Consider the following 18,154-nt stretch of genomic DNA (forward strand, 5'->3'; position numbering starts at 1 on the left):
TTTGGGTTTGTCTGAGTGCTCATCTGCATTTATCTGCATTCTGAGCATTCTTCCTGAGCAGGAAAGGCAGGAGGGGATGGCACACCTGAATAGGTAGTGTCTGTCCCCACACAAAGGGCTAATTACCCCCTACTGATAGTCTGGATCCAGGGCTGAGTAAGAAAGAATACTTGTGCACTTCAAAGACCCTTCTTTGAAGTCACCCCCATTTCAAAGGAACTTTTGGGTATAAGTACTGGGTCTCGAACCCCACCAAATCAGATACTTCTGGACCTACAAATGGACCCTGTCAGAAGAACTGCTGTGCTGCATCATGGACTGTCACTCTTCTGGACTGCTGACCTGGAAGGACTGCTGTTCTGCCCTCCGGTCAATTGACCTAGCTGAGGAAGAGCTGGACTCCCCCTTGCAACCTAAAGTGATCTCCAGGGGCTTGTTGGCTTGCCTCCTGTTGCTAGAAACACATGAATACCCTGCTCCTGTGGCTGGTTCATGGGAACTGGACCCAGATACTTGCAACATCCAAATCAATGCATCTACTGCCGGCTGGAAGTGGCAACCAACACATCGACCCTGTTCGTGGAGTGAAACAGGTACATCACACTTGGAGCTCAAGCAGCATCTCTGAAACTGATGCATCAACCGACTTATCCCATGCCTGCTGGAATCAGCACCAGCACATCAGCATTGACGCAGCACCGAATCCACCATATCGCCGCAATCACTCAAAGAAGAACGCTGCATGCCTTTGACATCGTGGAGAAACACAGTGCATCAGCTTTGGAATCAACGCATTGTGGCTCCAATGCTTGTCTTCAAAAACCAACACATCACCATCAATGTGTGTGAAAAATCAACTCATCCCTTGACTGCAGGAGTGACATAGATGCATCTACAGATGCATCGACCCCGCATCTTGTTTTTGCAACTAGGATCAAGGTACTCTGTTCCCCCGGCCTGCATGGCTCCTGTACCTAGCCTGTGCTCCATCACAGTGGGCTTGAAATGTGTTTTTGCCTTGGTCCAGCATGACATCAAGTAACCCATAAAGCTCTATTTGCTTCTAAGCGCTATTTTTACACATATTCTCCTAATATTCATAACGTGACTTCTACTTATTAGATTTTTGTCATTTGGTTTGATTTATTTATAAAATTATTGTCTATTTTTCTAAACCTGTGTGGTATCTTTTTTGTGCTGTTTCATTGGGTTAGTGTGTGTGTTGCACAAATACTATACACGTTGCCTCTTTAAATAAGCCTGACTGCTCTGTGCAAAGCTACCAGACGGTGAGCACAGGTTATCTTTTTGTGTGTATCAGACTTACCCTGACTAGAGTGGTGGTCCCTACTTGGACTGGGTACATACCCCTTCCAAATCTAGACCCCATTTCTCACAGTGTTTATATTACTGAACGTGTGTGATATTTTGCTCCCAGAGTATGTCCACTTTGTAGTCAATTAATTACCTGTATCTTCTGAAACTCTTCTACTTTTGCAGCTTGTGGAGCTTGTTCAGATCACATACCAAAATGCCAGGAGGGAGAACTACTAACTGTGGACGGCAATGTCACTGATAAATGCTGCCCTACCTATCAGTGCGGTAAGCAATATCTTCCCTTCTTTAGGCAAAGCTTCTGAAAACATGACTTGATCTGGTATTACATACCAGCTGGTTAAACAATGCTCTCCAAAGTTGATGTTGATGGCACTTGTCTCAAAATATATTACAATTTATATATATATAAAAATTATATTGTGCTATAAATATGACAAACTAGTCAAAATGAAATCTACTCTATAAAAAATCACTCACACTTGAATTTGTTTTTTAAAAAGGCAAGTGATCAGTGGGAAATCCTGAAAAATAATACTTTCATAATGGATTGGTTTATTTCAACTGAGTATATTGTCCAGTGGAGCACATGTAAAGTCAAATTAGGAATGAACATCAATAATGTAAATGAAATGGAAAAGCAGCAAATTGTATGGATGTAAACATTCACTAAATCATATATCAAAACTCTGATCACGGTCCGCTCCGGGAATCATGTATTATAGCCATATAGCCAGGGCCACTAGAATTATATGCCAGGAGAACCCCAAATTATATATGCAGATGACAAACAGCTAGTAGTATCACTATCCAATGACCCTATTTCTAATGGCCCTGCACTGGGGCCATGCTTCCAAGTGGTGGCAGCATGGATGTCCCCAAGCAAGTTGAAACTTAATGACAATAAGACAGAAGTGATGATATTTGGAAATCACTCACAACCCATTTCTAATCCATCTATTATGGAGAGGCTAGGAGACTTCCCCCCCCCACCCAAAGCACTCCTTAAGAGTCTGGGAGTATGGCTCGATCTGCAACTATCTACGATGTATCAAGCCAACAAAGTCTCCGCCATCTCTTTTGGCCTCCTTAGGCTTTTAAGGAAGGTTTTCATAATCCTACCTTTAGTAGCCAAAAGGATCATTATACAGGTCTTGATTGGTTCATGTCGGGATTATGGAAATGCTCTGTATATTGGAGCGCCTGGCTATGTGGTCAAAAAGTTGCAGGTAATTCAGAATGCTGCAGCCCGCCTGCTTCTAAACATACCGAGACGCAAATCAGCAAAAGCAGGAATTTCCTCTCTCCACCGGCTGCCAGTGGCCAAATGGATAGAATTTAAGACGCTGTTCCACATTCACAGAGCATTGCACAATAGAGGTCCGACATTACTGAGGTCACTAGCCTCCTTTTACCTACCAAGCAGGTTGCTTAGGCCCTCCATAGCATTTTTAGTGGTGACCCCTAGAGTGAAGAAGGCCAGCTGGGGGGGAAGATCCCTGGCTTATCAGGGGGCAAAGTTATGGAACTCCTTACCATTGAGCTTAAGCATAAAACAGCCACAAATTAACTTTCAGGAAGGCCTTGAAAACAAGGCTGTTCAAGGCATAATCCTTTTCCTCTCCATATATCGACTGCCAGTGTTTGAGCTCGCAGCGCTGGGAGTCCTTCGGGTATCCACCCGCGATATAAATTCACATAACTTAACATAACAATTATGCAGCAGGTTTGACTAAATTTGTGGCCGGAAAAAGGCAAATTATGCATCCTAAAGTGGCACATTTTGTATCACTTTATAATTTTGCCATTTTTTCACATATTAACAGTATCTAGGCAAAGGTTGCACCTCATTAGTATCAGGTTAACATCCAAATACCGTAATAAGCAACTAAAGATGACCAGTCAACCTTTGCATAGTGCCTTCAACTTTGCGTGAATAAGTTAGTTGCGGTTTTAGTAACTTTTGAACCGTTAAATCTACAGACAATTGTTTTGTTAAAATCTGCAGATTAAGAAACAGATGACTGCTTATGTGGCAAATGCGGTAAAACCATATTTGTGCAGTAAATGCTGTGGCTGCAGAATAACAAAATTTCAGTGGTCCTGCTGATAGCTCACTGCTGATCGCTATACCGGTTGTTTAGAGCCCTCTAAATCATAGGCCAAGCCTCAGGAGGCTATAAAGACAAGATTTAAATTTAATAGTCTAAGACCACCATAGCATCCCCCATAGATTTCTAAATTATTGTATGGGAAAATCACATCAATATGTCTGAATGTTTGAAATACATGCTGGAAAATCTTTAGCTGTTTTATTTTAAAAGGAAGAATCTCTGGGAGAGTAGTTCAAATCCTTTAAATGACAAACAAATGGTTGATTCCTAAAATGTCATTAGCATGATAGAAGCAATACCTGTTAGAAATGATAGAGAGATACTGTGTAGAATGCACTTGGAATATGGGGCAGGCTTCTTAGATTTTCTTCAGTATTAGATCACTGTCTAAAGCCAAGATTAGACCATGCAGGCACAAATGACTTTCTAATCCACCACCATACCTAGCATTCAGTTTCTCTTTAGGTGCTGTAACTGGCATACCTCCAGTGACTCACTTCCCTGTTTAGTGTTAGGTTAGGTTTTTCCGTCAAAGCAGGTTTATGTACCATGTATCTTCCCAGCTTAGCATGCCCAGTGTCCAATTACATTAATAATGAGTTATAATAACATTCCTTATATTTTCCTATAGGGAGATCTCCACCCCGGTCCCAGAGAGCTCCACAAATAGGTGGGAAGCTACTATTAGTAATTATGTAAGTTTGCACTCTTAAATTCAGTCGTAGGAGGACTTACTCCCTCACTTAAGGGGGGGGCTTAATCAACATGTGATTCTCCTATCCGAAATGGTGAACACCAATAATATAGAAAATGACACCTCGATGTGAGAACAGACCTATATGTGAGTAGATATACATATGCAAACGTTCCTTTCTGAATATGGCCCTGGATATGTATGTTGTAGCACTGTACTATACTGCTTAAAATCTTTGCCCGCTTGACTGGAACTGTGTACCCCAAACAATACTAAGAATTTCTGTTACTTATTTTTCATGCACTGCTTTTTTGTTTGTAGGTGAAAATCCTATACATTTTCAAAGATTTAGCGATGAGTGGATATAGAGTTCATTATGTTTAATTTCTTGGATGATACACTATCTGTGTTCCAAACCCTCTCACTCCTACTGAAGTATGCCTTGATGTCTTACACTTGCTACCCTTGAGAGTAAAGTATACAAAGGCTGCTATAGTACCACTCACCCTGCACTCACAAATTACTTACCCTGAGCTAACAAACTACTCCCCATACAACCATACATCATTCACACCCCTCACCCTGCACTCACACTTCACTCTGCACTCACATCTCTTGCTGTGCACTCATAACCTTCACACACGACTCACCCTGCACATACACACACTTCTCACCGATCACATACACACCACTTACTCTGCACACATACACACTGCTACTTTGCACACACTCACTTAGCACCCTACACAAACAGAATGCTCACTGTAGGAAAGTCACTCTTTTTGGCATGTTTAACCCCACTGTTTGCCTGCTATCAGTGTGCTTAGAATGTTTTCACTGGGATCCTGCTAACCAGGACCCCAGTGATTGTGCTCTCTCCCTCGAAAATTGGTTGCCTAAGACTTTTGTGCACTCCACAATTGGCATACTGGTGCCTCATTATAAGTCCCCAGTATGTGGTACTTAGGAACCCAGGGCATTGGGGCACCAGGAATCCCCCATGGACTTCAGCATGCACTGTGCCACCTGTGGGAGCCCATGCAAAATATGCCTGCAGGCCTGCCATTGCAGATAGCAGGAAACAGTTCATGTACCCTTTCACTACAGGTCACTGCACCAGGTCACTGTAAGTCACCCCTATGGTAGGCCCTCCGAGCCCTGAGGGCAGGGTGCATGAGCAAAGGTGCCCCTACGAACTCCAGCTCCATTGCACTGGACTTCGTAAGTGCGGGATACTCATTTTTCCTGTGTACTGGAAACAGGTCACTACCTATGTCCAGCTACATAATGGTATCTCCGAACCTGGGAATGTTTGGTATCAAACATGTTGGAATCATACCACAATACTGTTGCCAGTATTGGTTGTATGACTCCATGCACTTCATACCCTTCCCCCCCCCTTCAGTATTGCTCCGACCAGTCTTCTGGGGTTTTCCAGGCAGCCCGTGCTGCTGCCACGCCTCAGACAGGTTTCTGCCCTCCTGATGCTTGACCAATTCAGGCAGTGGAAGGCAGAACAAAGGATTTCCTGTGGGAGAGAGAGGCCACAATCTCTCCCTTGGAAATAGGTATTACAGGGATTGGGAGGGGTAGGCTCCCCAAGACACCGGTTTGCTTTGAAATGCACATTTGGTGCCTTCCTTGCATAAACAGGTCCCTGCTTTGGCACAAAACTGGACAAAGGAAAGGGGAGTGACCACATCCCTGTCCATCACCACACCAGTGGTGGTGCCCAGAGCTCCTTCAGATGGCCACTCAATTCTGCCATCTTGAAAACCAGATCTGCAGAGGCCTCTGGGAGCATCTGAGTGGTCAGGTCAGATAGGTGACATCATAGACCCCTCCTGATAGTTGGTCACATTGCAAGGTGACCAAACCCCCTTCTGTGGCTATTTAGGGACTCCCTTGAGGGTTGCTCCCCAGATTTGATGTGCAAGATTCTGCCAGGACTCCTCGGCATCGTTTACTTCTACTTCTGGCCACTGGAACTGCAGCTGGACTCTTCTGGAACCAACAAGACTGCAACTCTAGTGATGACTTTGCACTGTTTCTCTGTCTGCTTCCAGCAACTGCAACCTTTCACCAGCTGTACATTCTCTGAGGTCGTCAAGACTTCAGCTTGCACCAAGAAGCAAGAAGGAATCCCCCTTGAAATAAAGGAGTTACTCCCCTGTATCTGCAGGCACCAACTGCAACGTTGTCTAGCTTCATGGATCTGCTCTCCTCTGGAACTGCATGGATCCTGTGTAGGAGGATGGCCTGGTGTGTGTTGGATGCCCAAGGTACTTACACCTTATACCAGCTGTAGGTATCCCTTATTAGTGTAATGTAGTCAGTGTCCAGAAGCCAGGCTCTCACTAATAGGGGTTGCCTGGACCTCGTACAAGGTGCCAACACCATAGGTGTCCACCACACACCAGACCAGCTATCTACACTCACTAGGAAATTGGATTATTATTTGTGTGGCCTGCACAACCAATATGTCTACAGTTCTTCCTACTGGGAACCAAGCACCCCATTGTATCACTTGACTCTCCCAGGGTAGCAAAGCAGAGCAGTCCAAGGCCTACTCAGGGAAGGTGGTGTGGGCTAGTAATCACTGTTCACTGGCACACAGCAATAACACTCGCTAAATGATTGTTGTTCAATCAGTACTTTAAAGCGCAAAGTACATTTATTACACACACAGTACTAAATACTATGATTTAATTTACAAGTATTTACATTGGTACATGAAAAACACCATAGATGGTGTTACATAGGGCCTCATTCTGACCCTGGCGGTCCTAAACCGCCAGGGCCACGGGCAACGGAAGCACCGCCAACAGGCTGGCGGTGCTTCAGTGCCCATTCTGACCGCGGCTGTAAAGCTGCGGTCAGAAAAGGGGATCCAGCGGTTTCCCGCCGGATTTCCCCTGGCTGGGCTGAACCTCCATGGTGGCGCTGCAAGCAGCGCCGCCATGGAGATTCCGACCCCCTTCCCGCCACCCTGTTTCTGGCGGTTTTGACCGCCAGGAACAGGATGGCGGGAACAGGTGTCGTGGGGCCCCTGGGGGCCCCTGCACTGCCCATGCCATTGGCATGGGCAGTGCAGGGGCCCCCTAACAGGGCCCCAGCATGATTTTCACTGTCTGCATAGCAGACAGTGAAAATCGCGACGGGTGCAACTGCACCCGTCGCACCCCTGCAACACCGCCGGCTCCATTCGGAGCCAGCCTCTGTGTTGCAGGGCCTTTCCCGCTGGGCCGGCGGGCGCTCCCTTGGCGGGCGCCCGCCAGCCCAGCGGGAAAGTCAGAATGGCCTCAGCGGTCTTCTGACCGCGGAGCGGCCATTTGGCGGTTCCCGCCAGGCGGGCGGCTTCTGCCGCCCGCCCGGGTCAGAATGACCCCCATAGTCTCCTTTGACCCCCTAAAGGGGGTCATACTAACATAAAAGATAAGTTTACTGGCTTGGTCAAAGGGTCAAGTTGAACAAACCAGTGGCATAACAAAAGGCCCTCCGCAGCCCCAGAGCCCCCCTAAGCACAGCACCAGGTCCGAGTGAGACTGAAGGGGAGGAGGCTCCATATTCTTTGCAGGGGACCCCTCCAGTTTTGTTATGCAACTGCAACAAACACGTTAAAGATATTATTTTGTATATATATGCGATCATCAATAACTTTCATACAGTGTAAATGAATTTGTGACTGCTAATAACACATATTCACTATAATCAATAATCATTGTCAACATTATTAAATCAATAAAGTATTTAAAATTAGCAAAACATGAGTCTGTCTATTTTTATATATACCTTACAACTATGAAAATGCAATGATAAAAGCAGCCCCTACAGGGCATCACATTTTGACCATATTAACATGCACCCACAGACTTCAGCACATGGATCTATTTCTAAATATATTTAGACCACAATGATTGCAACCATAAAATCAGCCCCTAATGAGTGCAGGACTCCCAGGTGTAGAACAGAAGCTCCAGCCCAGGGATTGCTTTCAAAATTTGGATAATTATGAAAGGTTCCTGAGCTTTCTGACCTCATAAACATAGGGTCAGTACTTTTTAAAAACTCATACGGGGGATCTGTTTAACTCATGAAGTGCCTTGTGCTGTCTGTATTTCATTGTTGGTGGCCCTTGTCCTGTCTGAATATCAGGGAGTCCCTCCTTCAAGTTCTCAGTGACAAACAAGTAGCAATATGCATAGAAATCACCTGGCAAGAGAGAGTCTTCCCTTGTGCAGGAGTTATTTATAGGGAGAGGAAGGTTCCAAAAGCCCGGCACCCCTGGCCAATCTTAGGGTGCCATATCATCTCTCAACCCCTGTCACAATCCTCCTGTACAGCGTGCTGGGGCAGTTCAAAATGGCAACATCCAGGAGTCACTAGTCACATCTGCTCTGGAGGCCTTAGTTCTGCCCCCTGCTGACATCACTGCCAGGGCCTTCCTTACTAAATCTTCAAAGAGGTTTCCCCTCCTGTGTTGGATCCAGACCCCTAACCTATCCTGGGGTGCCACATCGCCACTCCACCCCTGTCCCACATCTCCTGCACAGCATGTGGAAACAATCCAAAATGGAGCCATTTGGACCCACTGGTCACATCAGCTCCTGGGGTCTCAGCTCCACCCCTCGCTGACATCACTGCAAAGAGAGTAGCACACTAGAATGTCAAGGGAAACTCCTTGGTGGGTTGGCTCCAGACTTCTGGGATCCCTCCTTTGTTCAGTGGGCTTGGGCAGGCCTATCCTTGGGCAGAGTGACCGCTGATTGATGCAGACCCTTCCACTCCACCCCTTCCCGCCTCAGCAGCTGAGTGAAGCACTGTTAATTGTTCCCTTTGTGTGAGGAAGCCTCTGTTCCTGCTGCTGAAGAGAATGTAATTAACCTGGCAAATCGGGCTGACAAAAGGCCTGGGCTCTAATCCTGGGTTGACCCAGAGAAATATGACATTTCCAGGATGACCCATACATTGTACATACATCTTTTTGGAACTTGAAGAATATATTTTCCTGCACAGGTTACAACCCAATTTGATACGTTGCTAGTCTCTGTAGGCCAAAAGAAGGTGAAATTGCACTCTAAGGCAGGGTCCTCCCTAAGTGTATAATAAAGTGTTGCTGCAGACAAAACAGTAAATCACACTGGCTTTCCCTATTAGTGTACACTAACATTATGAAGCCTACCTCAGGTCAATATTGAATTCTGCAGAGTCCCCCGTGCACCAAGCTGCTGAGCTGCATACAACAGTAGTTTCCTGTGGACAGCGCGCTTGTGTGTGCATGCATGTGCACATGTGTTCACGTGTATCTAGCCACATGCCCTCTTACCCTTCCTGCATCGCAGTGGCCTTATTTTAAAAGACAGACACTGGTGGTAAACACATGAAGTCCATTTGCCATGTGATTACTGTGGGTGAGACAAATGTAGTGAGACTAACTCACAGCAAAAATTGCAAAACTGGGGATCCGAAAAGCAAAAACTCCCAGTATACTAGAAGGGCGAAACCCAATTGCAACACGCACTTTCTACTCACACACTTCTCACTCTGCTCACGCAAAAATACTTTGCCCTCTACTCAACTAATGCTCACCCTGCACTCACCTACCACTCAACCTGCACTCACATTGCAATCTATCAGAGGGAGCCTGGAGGTGACATCTGGGAGAGGAGAGGTGATCCATTACTGCAGGGACTTGGAGCCTGTCCTGAGTGCAGCATTACATCGAAAGCCCGAAGGCCACTGTTAGAAATGGGGTCTTTGGTTGGCAGTGAGGTTACCCCCGTCCAAGCAAGGACCCTCACTCTATGCAGGGCAAAGGAGAAACACACCTGGTTAACCCCCATTGACCCCCTTGGTAGCTTGGCATGAGCAGGCAGGCTTAACTCAGAAGCAGTGTGTAAAGTATTTGTACCAACAAACACAGTAATACAATGTAAACACTACAAAATGGACACCACACCAGTTTAGAAAAATAGGTAATATTTATCTAAATCAAACAAAAATCCAACATACACAAGTTAAAATATGAATTTTAAAAATAAGCCTTACACCTTAGAAAACAATGGAAATTTTGATTTTGCACAAAGTTCCTGGTTAACTTCAAAAATAAAGCTGCACGTGCGAGCTTGCGTCGGAAAAGGCAGCAATGAGTTGATTTCTTCCTCGCAAGGGAGGCCATGCGTTGTTTCTTCTCCAGTCAGGTCAGCGATGCGTTGTTTTTTCTCCCGCACAATGAGAGTGATGCATTGATTTCTGGATGAGGCACCTCGGACCTGCGCAGAGTATGGTTGACTTTGGCGCCCAGGGACGATGCATGAAAAATCTGGTTACACATGTTATAAAACCGTGCTGCGTGGGGTTTGGGTCATTTTCAGCAGCCGCAAGCAGGTGCTGTGCATCGTTTCTCCAGCCACGATGCGTTGATCTTCCAGCCGCAATGCAGATAGAGCATCGATTTTAGCCGTGAGGCCGATACTGCATCGTTTACCGCCCACGTTGGGGATGGTGCGTCGAAAATTTCTCCACACGGCGTTCTGTATGTGGATTTTCAGTTCTTCTCTGCCAACTTCACCTTTCAAGTGCCCAAGGCCTGGATAGAACACCACTTGGCAGGGCAAGAGTCTCAGCAGAGATTCCAGATGTTAGCAGAGGAAGTCTTTGAAGGCCCTGAGACTACAAAACAGGAGGCAAGCTCAGTTAAAGCCCTTGGAGATTCTTCACAAGCAGGAATATACCACAAAGTCCAGTCTTTGTCCCCTTTCACGGGCAGAAGCAGCAACTGCAGGATAGCCCAACAAAGCACAGTCACAAGCAGGGGCAGCACTTCTCCTCAGCTCTTCAGCTCTTTTCGTTGGCAGAGGTTCCTTTTGGTACCAGAAGTGATCTAATTTTCAGGGGTTTTGGGTCCAATACTTATACCCCTTCATGCCTTTTAAGTAGGCCTATTTCAAAGGAAAGTCTCTGTTGTTCACAAGATCCTGCCTTGCCCAGGCCAGGTTCCAGACACACATTAGGGGTTTGGAGACTGCATTGTGAGAGGACAGGTACAGCCCATTCAGGTGTAAGTGACCACTCCTCCCTCCACTCTAGCACAGATGGTTCTTCAGGATACACAGGCTACATCCCATCTCCCTTTGTCTCACTGTCTAGAGGGGATTCACAAACAGCCCAACTGTCAAACTGACCCGGGTATGCAATCCACAAACAAGATGGGTCACAGAATGGTTTAAGCAAGAAAATGCCTACTTTCTAAAAGTGGTATTTTCAAACTAACAATCTAAAAACCAACTTCACTAAAATATGCATTTTTAAATTGTGAGTTCAGAGACCCTAACCCCATATTTCTATCTGCTCTCAAAGGGAATCTGCACTTTAAAGGTATTTAAAGGCAGCCCTCATGTTAACCTATGAGAGAGATTGGCCTTGCCACAGTAAAGACTGAATTTAGCAGTATTTCACTGTTAGGCCATGTAACACACAGCAGTACATGTCCCACCTTTCACATACACTGCACCCTGCCAATGAGGCTACCTAGAGCCTACCTTAGGGGTGCCTTACATGTATAAAAAGGGAAGGTTTAGGCCTGACAAGTGGGTACACTTGCCAAGTCGAATTGGCAGTTGAAAACTGCACACACAGGCACTGCAGTGGCAGGTCTGAGCCATGTTTACAGGGCTACTAGTGTGTGTGGCACAACCAGTGCTGCAAGCCCAATAGTATCATTTGATTTACAGGCCCTGGGCACCTCTAGTGCACTTTACTAGGGACTTACAAGTAAATCTAATATGCCAGTCATAGATAAGCCAGTTACACATACATTTTACATAGGAGCACTTGCACTTTAGTACTGGCTAGCAGTGGTAAAGTGCCCAGGGTATCACAAACAGCAAAAACAGAGCCAGCACACATTAACAACCTGGGAAGCAGAGGCAGAAACTTAGGGGGAGACCACACCAAGGATGCCAAGTCTCAAAGCCACCATTACAGGTCATGCATTTGAGCTAGTACTAGTTCAATCCTCTTGTGCCGTGTCCTATGCCTGTAGAATATTGAGACAATTGGACCAAACAGGTTGGTAAGCTGAGTGATGTGTAACACATGAAACACCACACCTGCTCGTGCCTTAAAGTGATATTTCTGGGGCTAGGGCACCAGTTAATGAGCCAGTCGTCGACTGAGCTTAGCCCAAGAACTGCATGTAGCAACTGCAAGGGCCTAGATGGCAGACTGTCATTTACTTTCACCACCCAAGATAAGCCCTGCTCCAAACTGCTTCAATACCACCCTCGTTCCTCACATCAAGAAAGAGTGGGGGAGAAACAGAGGAGCTGCCAAGGCCCAGATTGACTGGCCTAGCCTCGCTCTAGTTTATGGCCTGGTCCATGCTTGTCTCACCTTCAGTCCATAAGTGAGGTCTAGTTGGTACTGGCCAGGCTGGTGTTTATGCACCAAAAAGGCATGTCTGGACTCCACAGCCAATTAGCACTTCTAAGTTATTACATCATTCTAGCTCACTTCACAAATAAAGAATCACTTCCACTCTTAAATGATTCCCATATTATGTCCAGCTATACGATTAGTTGTCAAGTGATTCAGAAGTGCTAAAATTGCCAATGATGTCCATAGAAATGGCAGACGGGTGGTCTCCTTATAATGCATACACAGATAGGCATACACTCTCCTCAGTGCTTTGTCTAGTGAGGGGACATCAACAGTAGTGCAGTCAATTCTAATACAGCATGAAGAAGAGCTCGCCCTTGTACATTACTGCTGCACCATTACATTGGAACAAGGGAAAATCCTCCGCCAGCGGCCCACCTCGTGAGGGCGATAAGCCCATATTTTGCCTCTGTTCCGCCCTGGGTGCCCCCCCCCTCCTCGCCCACCTATCGGCCGCTGGAGTTTCCCCCCCCAACAGGCGCGGGGGGCTCCGTGGAGTAGTGACGAGCTAACGGCGGAAACTGCGGGGGCCGCGGCTTGAGACGAGCGGAGAGACGCGCCTCCCCCTCCGCGAAAGTCCCTGTGGGACCACAACAACAGGCCAGGGGTGAAATCATTTCACGAGCGGGTCGGGACCCACTCCCTGGACCCCCTAGATGCTACACATGGCTACGAGGCCTGTTGGGCGGCTGTGAGCTCTGCCGCGGCGGGCACGCCCTCTTCGGGAGACTGCTGGCGCCGTCTCCCCCTGAGCTGGGATTCTGCGCCAGACTTGGAGGCCCTGACGGTGAGACGGGTGTACGGCGCCTGTGGAGACCGCCGCGAGGGGAACTGGGAGCCATTGCCTTCGCCTTGCACCGACTACCCCCACCCGCCCACGAGGGGGGATAAAGGACGGGAGACGAATCCTGACGTGGGCCACTGGAGGTGCCTCCCTATCTCGTGCCTGATGGCGTGGGGCGCCCGTCCCGGGAGTCGTCTCTGGACCTGCAGCTGGATATCGAAGCCACTACAGACGTGGTTCGCGCAGGGTCGGTCCGGATCAAGCTAAGCCATATCCTCTGTTAAATGGCGCCGACCTGCTCCACAGGGTGGAACAGTGCTTAAAGAACTGTGCGAGCCCGCAACACACTAAACGAATACACTTGGGAACGCCACTCCTCTACTCCATACCGAAAGAGGACCTAGAGCCTGGAGCTGGCTGCCGACCGGGGGCCTGAGGCACGCGTGTGGACCTAGCGACAGGAGATACCAGACCACCTGAATAAGATCTCACTTAGTGGACCACCAGCAGGGCCGAAACCTCAAAAACTGTGGTCTGCACCGACGTGGCCCCGCGGGGATATATATGCCCTCCTCACTTGCAGTGCCCAGAGAAAGTAGGTGAGCGCGTGATTCTAGGAGGAATCAGGCCACAACAGATAAGTCAAAATGGCCGGAAGGCCCAAATCAGCTAAAAACCAGGATCGGAACATGCAAGGCCAGGCACCCGGAGATCAGCAACATACGCCCTCTCTGCAGTCGCTGGAGTCCACGCTCATGTCCCATTCCTCGCAATTCGAGAAAGTACTGCAAGCAATCATGGACACTAAAACCTCACTGGAGACCAGGATAGACACGGTATCGCAAGATCTGAACATCCTCAGAGTAGACCATAGCAAACTATCCGATAAAGTGAAGACAACGGAGGCGGCGCTAAGTGAACTGGCCCCCACGGTAGCGGATAACCAAAAACAAATTCTCCGCCTAGATGCAGAAGTAAAGTCACTGCTGAGAAGAGCAGAGGAGGCGGAGGGCAGATCCCGCCGCAACAACATACGGTTTCTTGGTTTTCCTGAAAAATCACTGGATCAAAGCTCAGAGCTCCTGCTGGAACACTGGTTAATTAAAGAGGTCCTGAATGGAACCCCATCCAAATTCTTCTCAGTGGAAAGAGCATACAGGATCCCGGACGCCCCCCGACACCGGGCCAACCACCGAGACCGCTGATAGCTAGGTTTCTAAACTTCAGGGACCGGGATACGATACTCCAACAGTTCCGCAGCAAAGGCCCATACAGGTATGAGGACTCGACTATTCACGCTTATCCAGACTTCACTCAGGAAGTGCAAAGGCAACGTAACTCCTTCACCCAAGTTAAACAACGCCTCCGGGAACACGACATAAAATATGCATTAATGTTCCCCGCTAAATTACGTGTAATAACAGATGATCGCACCCATGTGTTCACCTCACCGGAAGATGCCTGGACGTGGATGCATGCCAAAGGAATCACCCAACCCCGCGAGGCAGCCGGTACCGACGAGAACTGGTCAATGACGAAACCTAGGAAACGGTCCAAGAGGCACGCCAGGGGCCAACCCACGGTGGAACAGGCTGCAGAGGAGAGAGCCAGGGCCCTTAAAGAAACCCCCCTACTAACACAGAGGGGGTCATTCTAACTTTGGCGGGCGGCGGAGGCCGCCCGCCAAAGTTCCCCCGGCAGAATACCGCTGCGCGGTCAAATGACCGCCACGGTAATTCTGAGTTTCCTGCTGGGCGGGCGGGCGACCGCCAAAAGGCCGCCCGCCCGCCCAGCGGGAAACCCCCTTCCACGAGGATGCCGGCTCCGAATGGAGCCGGCGGAGTGGAAGGGGTGCGACGGGTGCAGTTGCACCCGTCGCGATTTTCAGTGTCTGCCACGCAGACACTGAAAATCTATGTGGGGCCCCCAGGGGCCCCACGACACCCGTTCCCGCCAGCCAGGTTCTGGCGGTGAAAACCGCCAGAACCAGGCTGGCGGGAAGGGGGTCGGAATCCCCATGGCGGCGCTGCCTGCAGCGCCGCCATGGAGGATTCCTCAGGCCAGGGGAAAACCGGCGGGAAACCGCCGGTTTCCCTTTTCTGACCGCGGCTTTACCGCCACGGTCAGAATTGGCCTGGATGCACCGCCAGCCTGTTGGCGGTGCATCCGCGGTCCCCGGCCCTGGCGGTCTATGACCGCCAGGGTCTGAATGACCCCCAGAATTCCTTTGAGACGCTCAGGACCCAACCAGTGGAAGGCTCGTAATCTGACTCGATCAGTTCGGACTCTACATTAACGGAGGCATTGAGGGGCCCGGAGTTCACCCCCAGGTCCGCAGACACACTCTGAACAAACACTACTGATCTATCCCCCCAAGGGGGACCGACCGCCACAGCCGGAGTACAGAACTGAACTTTGCGACTTCCTCCTGAAGTGGGTGGTCACATCACCTGAACTTATGTATCCTTACACGTTAACTCCTGGAGATGACTCCTTTGTTCATATTGTGCGCGGCTGGAGGCGCGGGGCGGGGGGTGGGGCGGGCGGATTGCCGTGCCCAGGGAGTGCCCCAAGCTAATTGCGGACCGTGTCTGCAGAAGGATGCGAGCCCCTATAATGAGCCGCATCCGGATAGTATTATTGCTCCCCGCAGACATCCATACGGATACACCTTAGCCCGCACCTAAAATGGGTGTGTAGCCTGTTGCAAATTCACAGTTGGGGTTGGGATCCAGTTGGGGAGGGAAAGAGGGTAACTATTAGTTTGTGCACTACCGGTCTGCTCACAACACTGGACAGGTGCCTGGAGGTGGGGGGCCCGCCCGCGGGGGTGACGGGGGCAGAGGAGACCCAATGGGCCTTCCCGGGATCCGGGGAGCAAGACATTCACTCACAAATTGAATATGGCCCAATCCACAGCCCATAGCACATACAAATATGACATAGTCACCTGGAACGTCAGGGGAATGGGGACTCCGGGCAAAAGGTCCAGGGTGCACACACAACTCAAACACCATGGCACACATATTGCAATCCTACAAGAGACTCACCTGCAGGACCCAGACCTGCAGGATCTACGCAGTAAATGGGGAGGTCAGATTGTGGGCACATCCTATTCAACCTTTGCGAGGGGGGTACTCATATGGATAGCAGGAAATGTCCCCTTTATCCAAACATCACACAAGATAGATCACGAGGGCAGGTATGTGGTAGTGGAGGGTAAGCTGGACGGCAAACAGTTGTCAATTATAGGGGTATACGCTCCCAATAGCACACTGCCTGAGTTCCTGAGCACACTCACTCCAGCGTTATTAACGAATCCCGAAATACCCGCCATTTGGGGAGGTGACTTCAACTGCACGCCAGATCCAGCATTGGACAGGTCAAATCCCCCACACATTCAACAGTCAGTAGACACCTCAGCCGCCCATTATCTACATGGGCTAGTAACATGAGCCTCCATGACATATGGTGCATGAAACACCCACGACATAGGGAATATTCCTTTTATTCAGCACCACATAAGGTACACACCAGGATAGACTTGATGTGGGGCACCCAGGAGATCTGCACAGGGACCAGTGGAATAGAATACCTAGCCAAGACACTATCAGATCACTTACCGCTTAAAATAGTTTTGGACTGGGGCAGGAAGCTGTAGGAGGCTGGACTGGCTTGTAGTGAGTACCAAGGGGTACTTGCACCTTGCACCAGGCCCAGTTATCCCTTATTAGTGTATAGGGTGTCTAGCAGCTTAGGCTGATAGATAATGGTAGCTTAGCAGAGCAGCTTAGGCTGAACTAGGAGACGTGTGAAGCTACTACAGTACCACTTAGTGTCATATGCACAATATCATAAGAAAACACAATACACAGTTATACTAAAAATAAAGGTACTTTATTTTTATGACAATATGCCAAAATATCTTAGAGTGTACCCTCAGTGAGAGGATAGGAAATATACACAAGATATATATACACAATACCAAAAATATGCAGTATAGTCTTAGAAAACAGTGCAAACAATGTATAGTTACAATAGGATGCAATGGGGACACATAGGGATAGGGGCAACACAAACCATATACTCCAAAAGTGGAATGCGAACCACGAATGGACCCCAAACCTATGTGACCTTGTAGAGGGTCGCTGGGACTATTAGAAAATAGTGAGAGTTAGAAAAATAACCCTCCCCAAGACCCTGAAAAGTGAGTGCAAAGTGCACTAAAGTTCCCCCAAGGACATAGAAGTCGTGATAGAGGAATAATGCAGGAAAGACACAAACCAACAATGCAACAACGATGGATTTCCAATCTTGGGTACCTGTGGAACAAGGGGACCAAGTCCAAAAGTCACAAACAAGTCGGAGATGGGCAGATGCCCAGGAAATGCCAGCTGTGGGTGCAAAGAAGCTTCTACTGGACAGAAGAAGCTGAGGTTTCTGCAGGAACAAAAAGGGCTAGAGACTTCCCCTTTGGTGGACGGATCCCTCTCGCCATGGAGAGTTGTGCAGAAGTATTTTCCCGCCGAAAGAACGCCAACAAGCCTTGCTAGCTGCAAATCGTGTGGTTAGGGTTTTTGGATGCTGCTGTGGCCCAGGAAGGACCAGGAGGTCGCAAATTGGACCAGGAGGTAGAGGGGACGTCGTGCAAGACAGGGAACCCTCTTAAAAGCAGGTAGCACCCGGAGAAGTGCCAGAAACAGGCACTACGAGGATGCGTGAAACGGTGCTCACCCGAAGTTACACAAAGGAGTCGCCGGAGACCAACTTAGAAAGTTGTGCAATGCA

At 48.5% G+C, this 18,154-nt stretch overlaps 1 protein-coding gene across 1 annotated transcript in view; it reads left to right on the top strand.

Moving 5' to 3' along the window:
- OTOG (otogelin) overlaps positions 1-18,154 on the top strand; it is a 956,473-nt gene that overhangs the window by 752,891 nt on the left and 185,428 nt on the right. The window contains exon 46 of the mRNA XM_069221482.1: positions 1,501-1,602. Coding sequence (XP_069077583.1) covers positions 1,501-1,602 — 102 coding nt within the window. The remainder of the gene's footprint in view (positions 1-1,500; positions 1,603-18,154) is intronic.

Source organism: Pleurodeles waltl, chromosome 3_1 (genome assembly GCF_031143425.1).
Source record: "Pleurodeles waltl isolate 20211129_DDA chromosome 3_1, aPleWal1.hap1.20221129, whole genome shotgun sequence".
NCBI lineage: Eukaryota > Metazoa > Chordata > Amphibia > Caudata > Salamandridae > Pleurodeles > Pleurodeles waltl.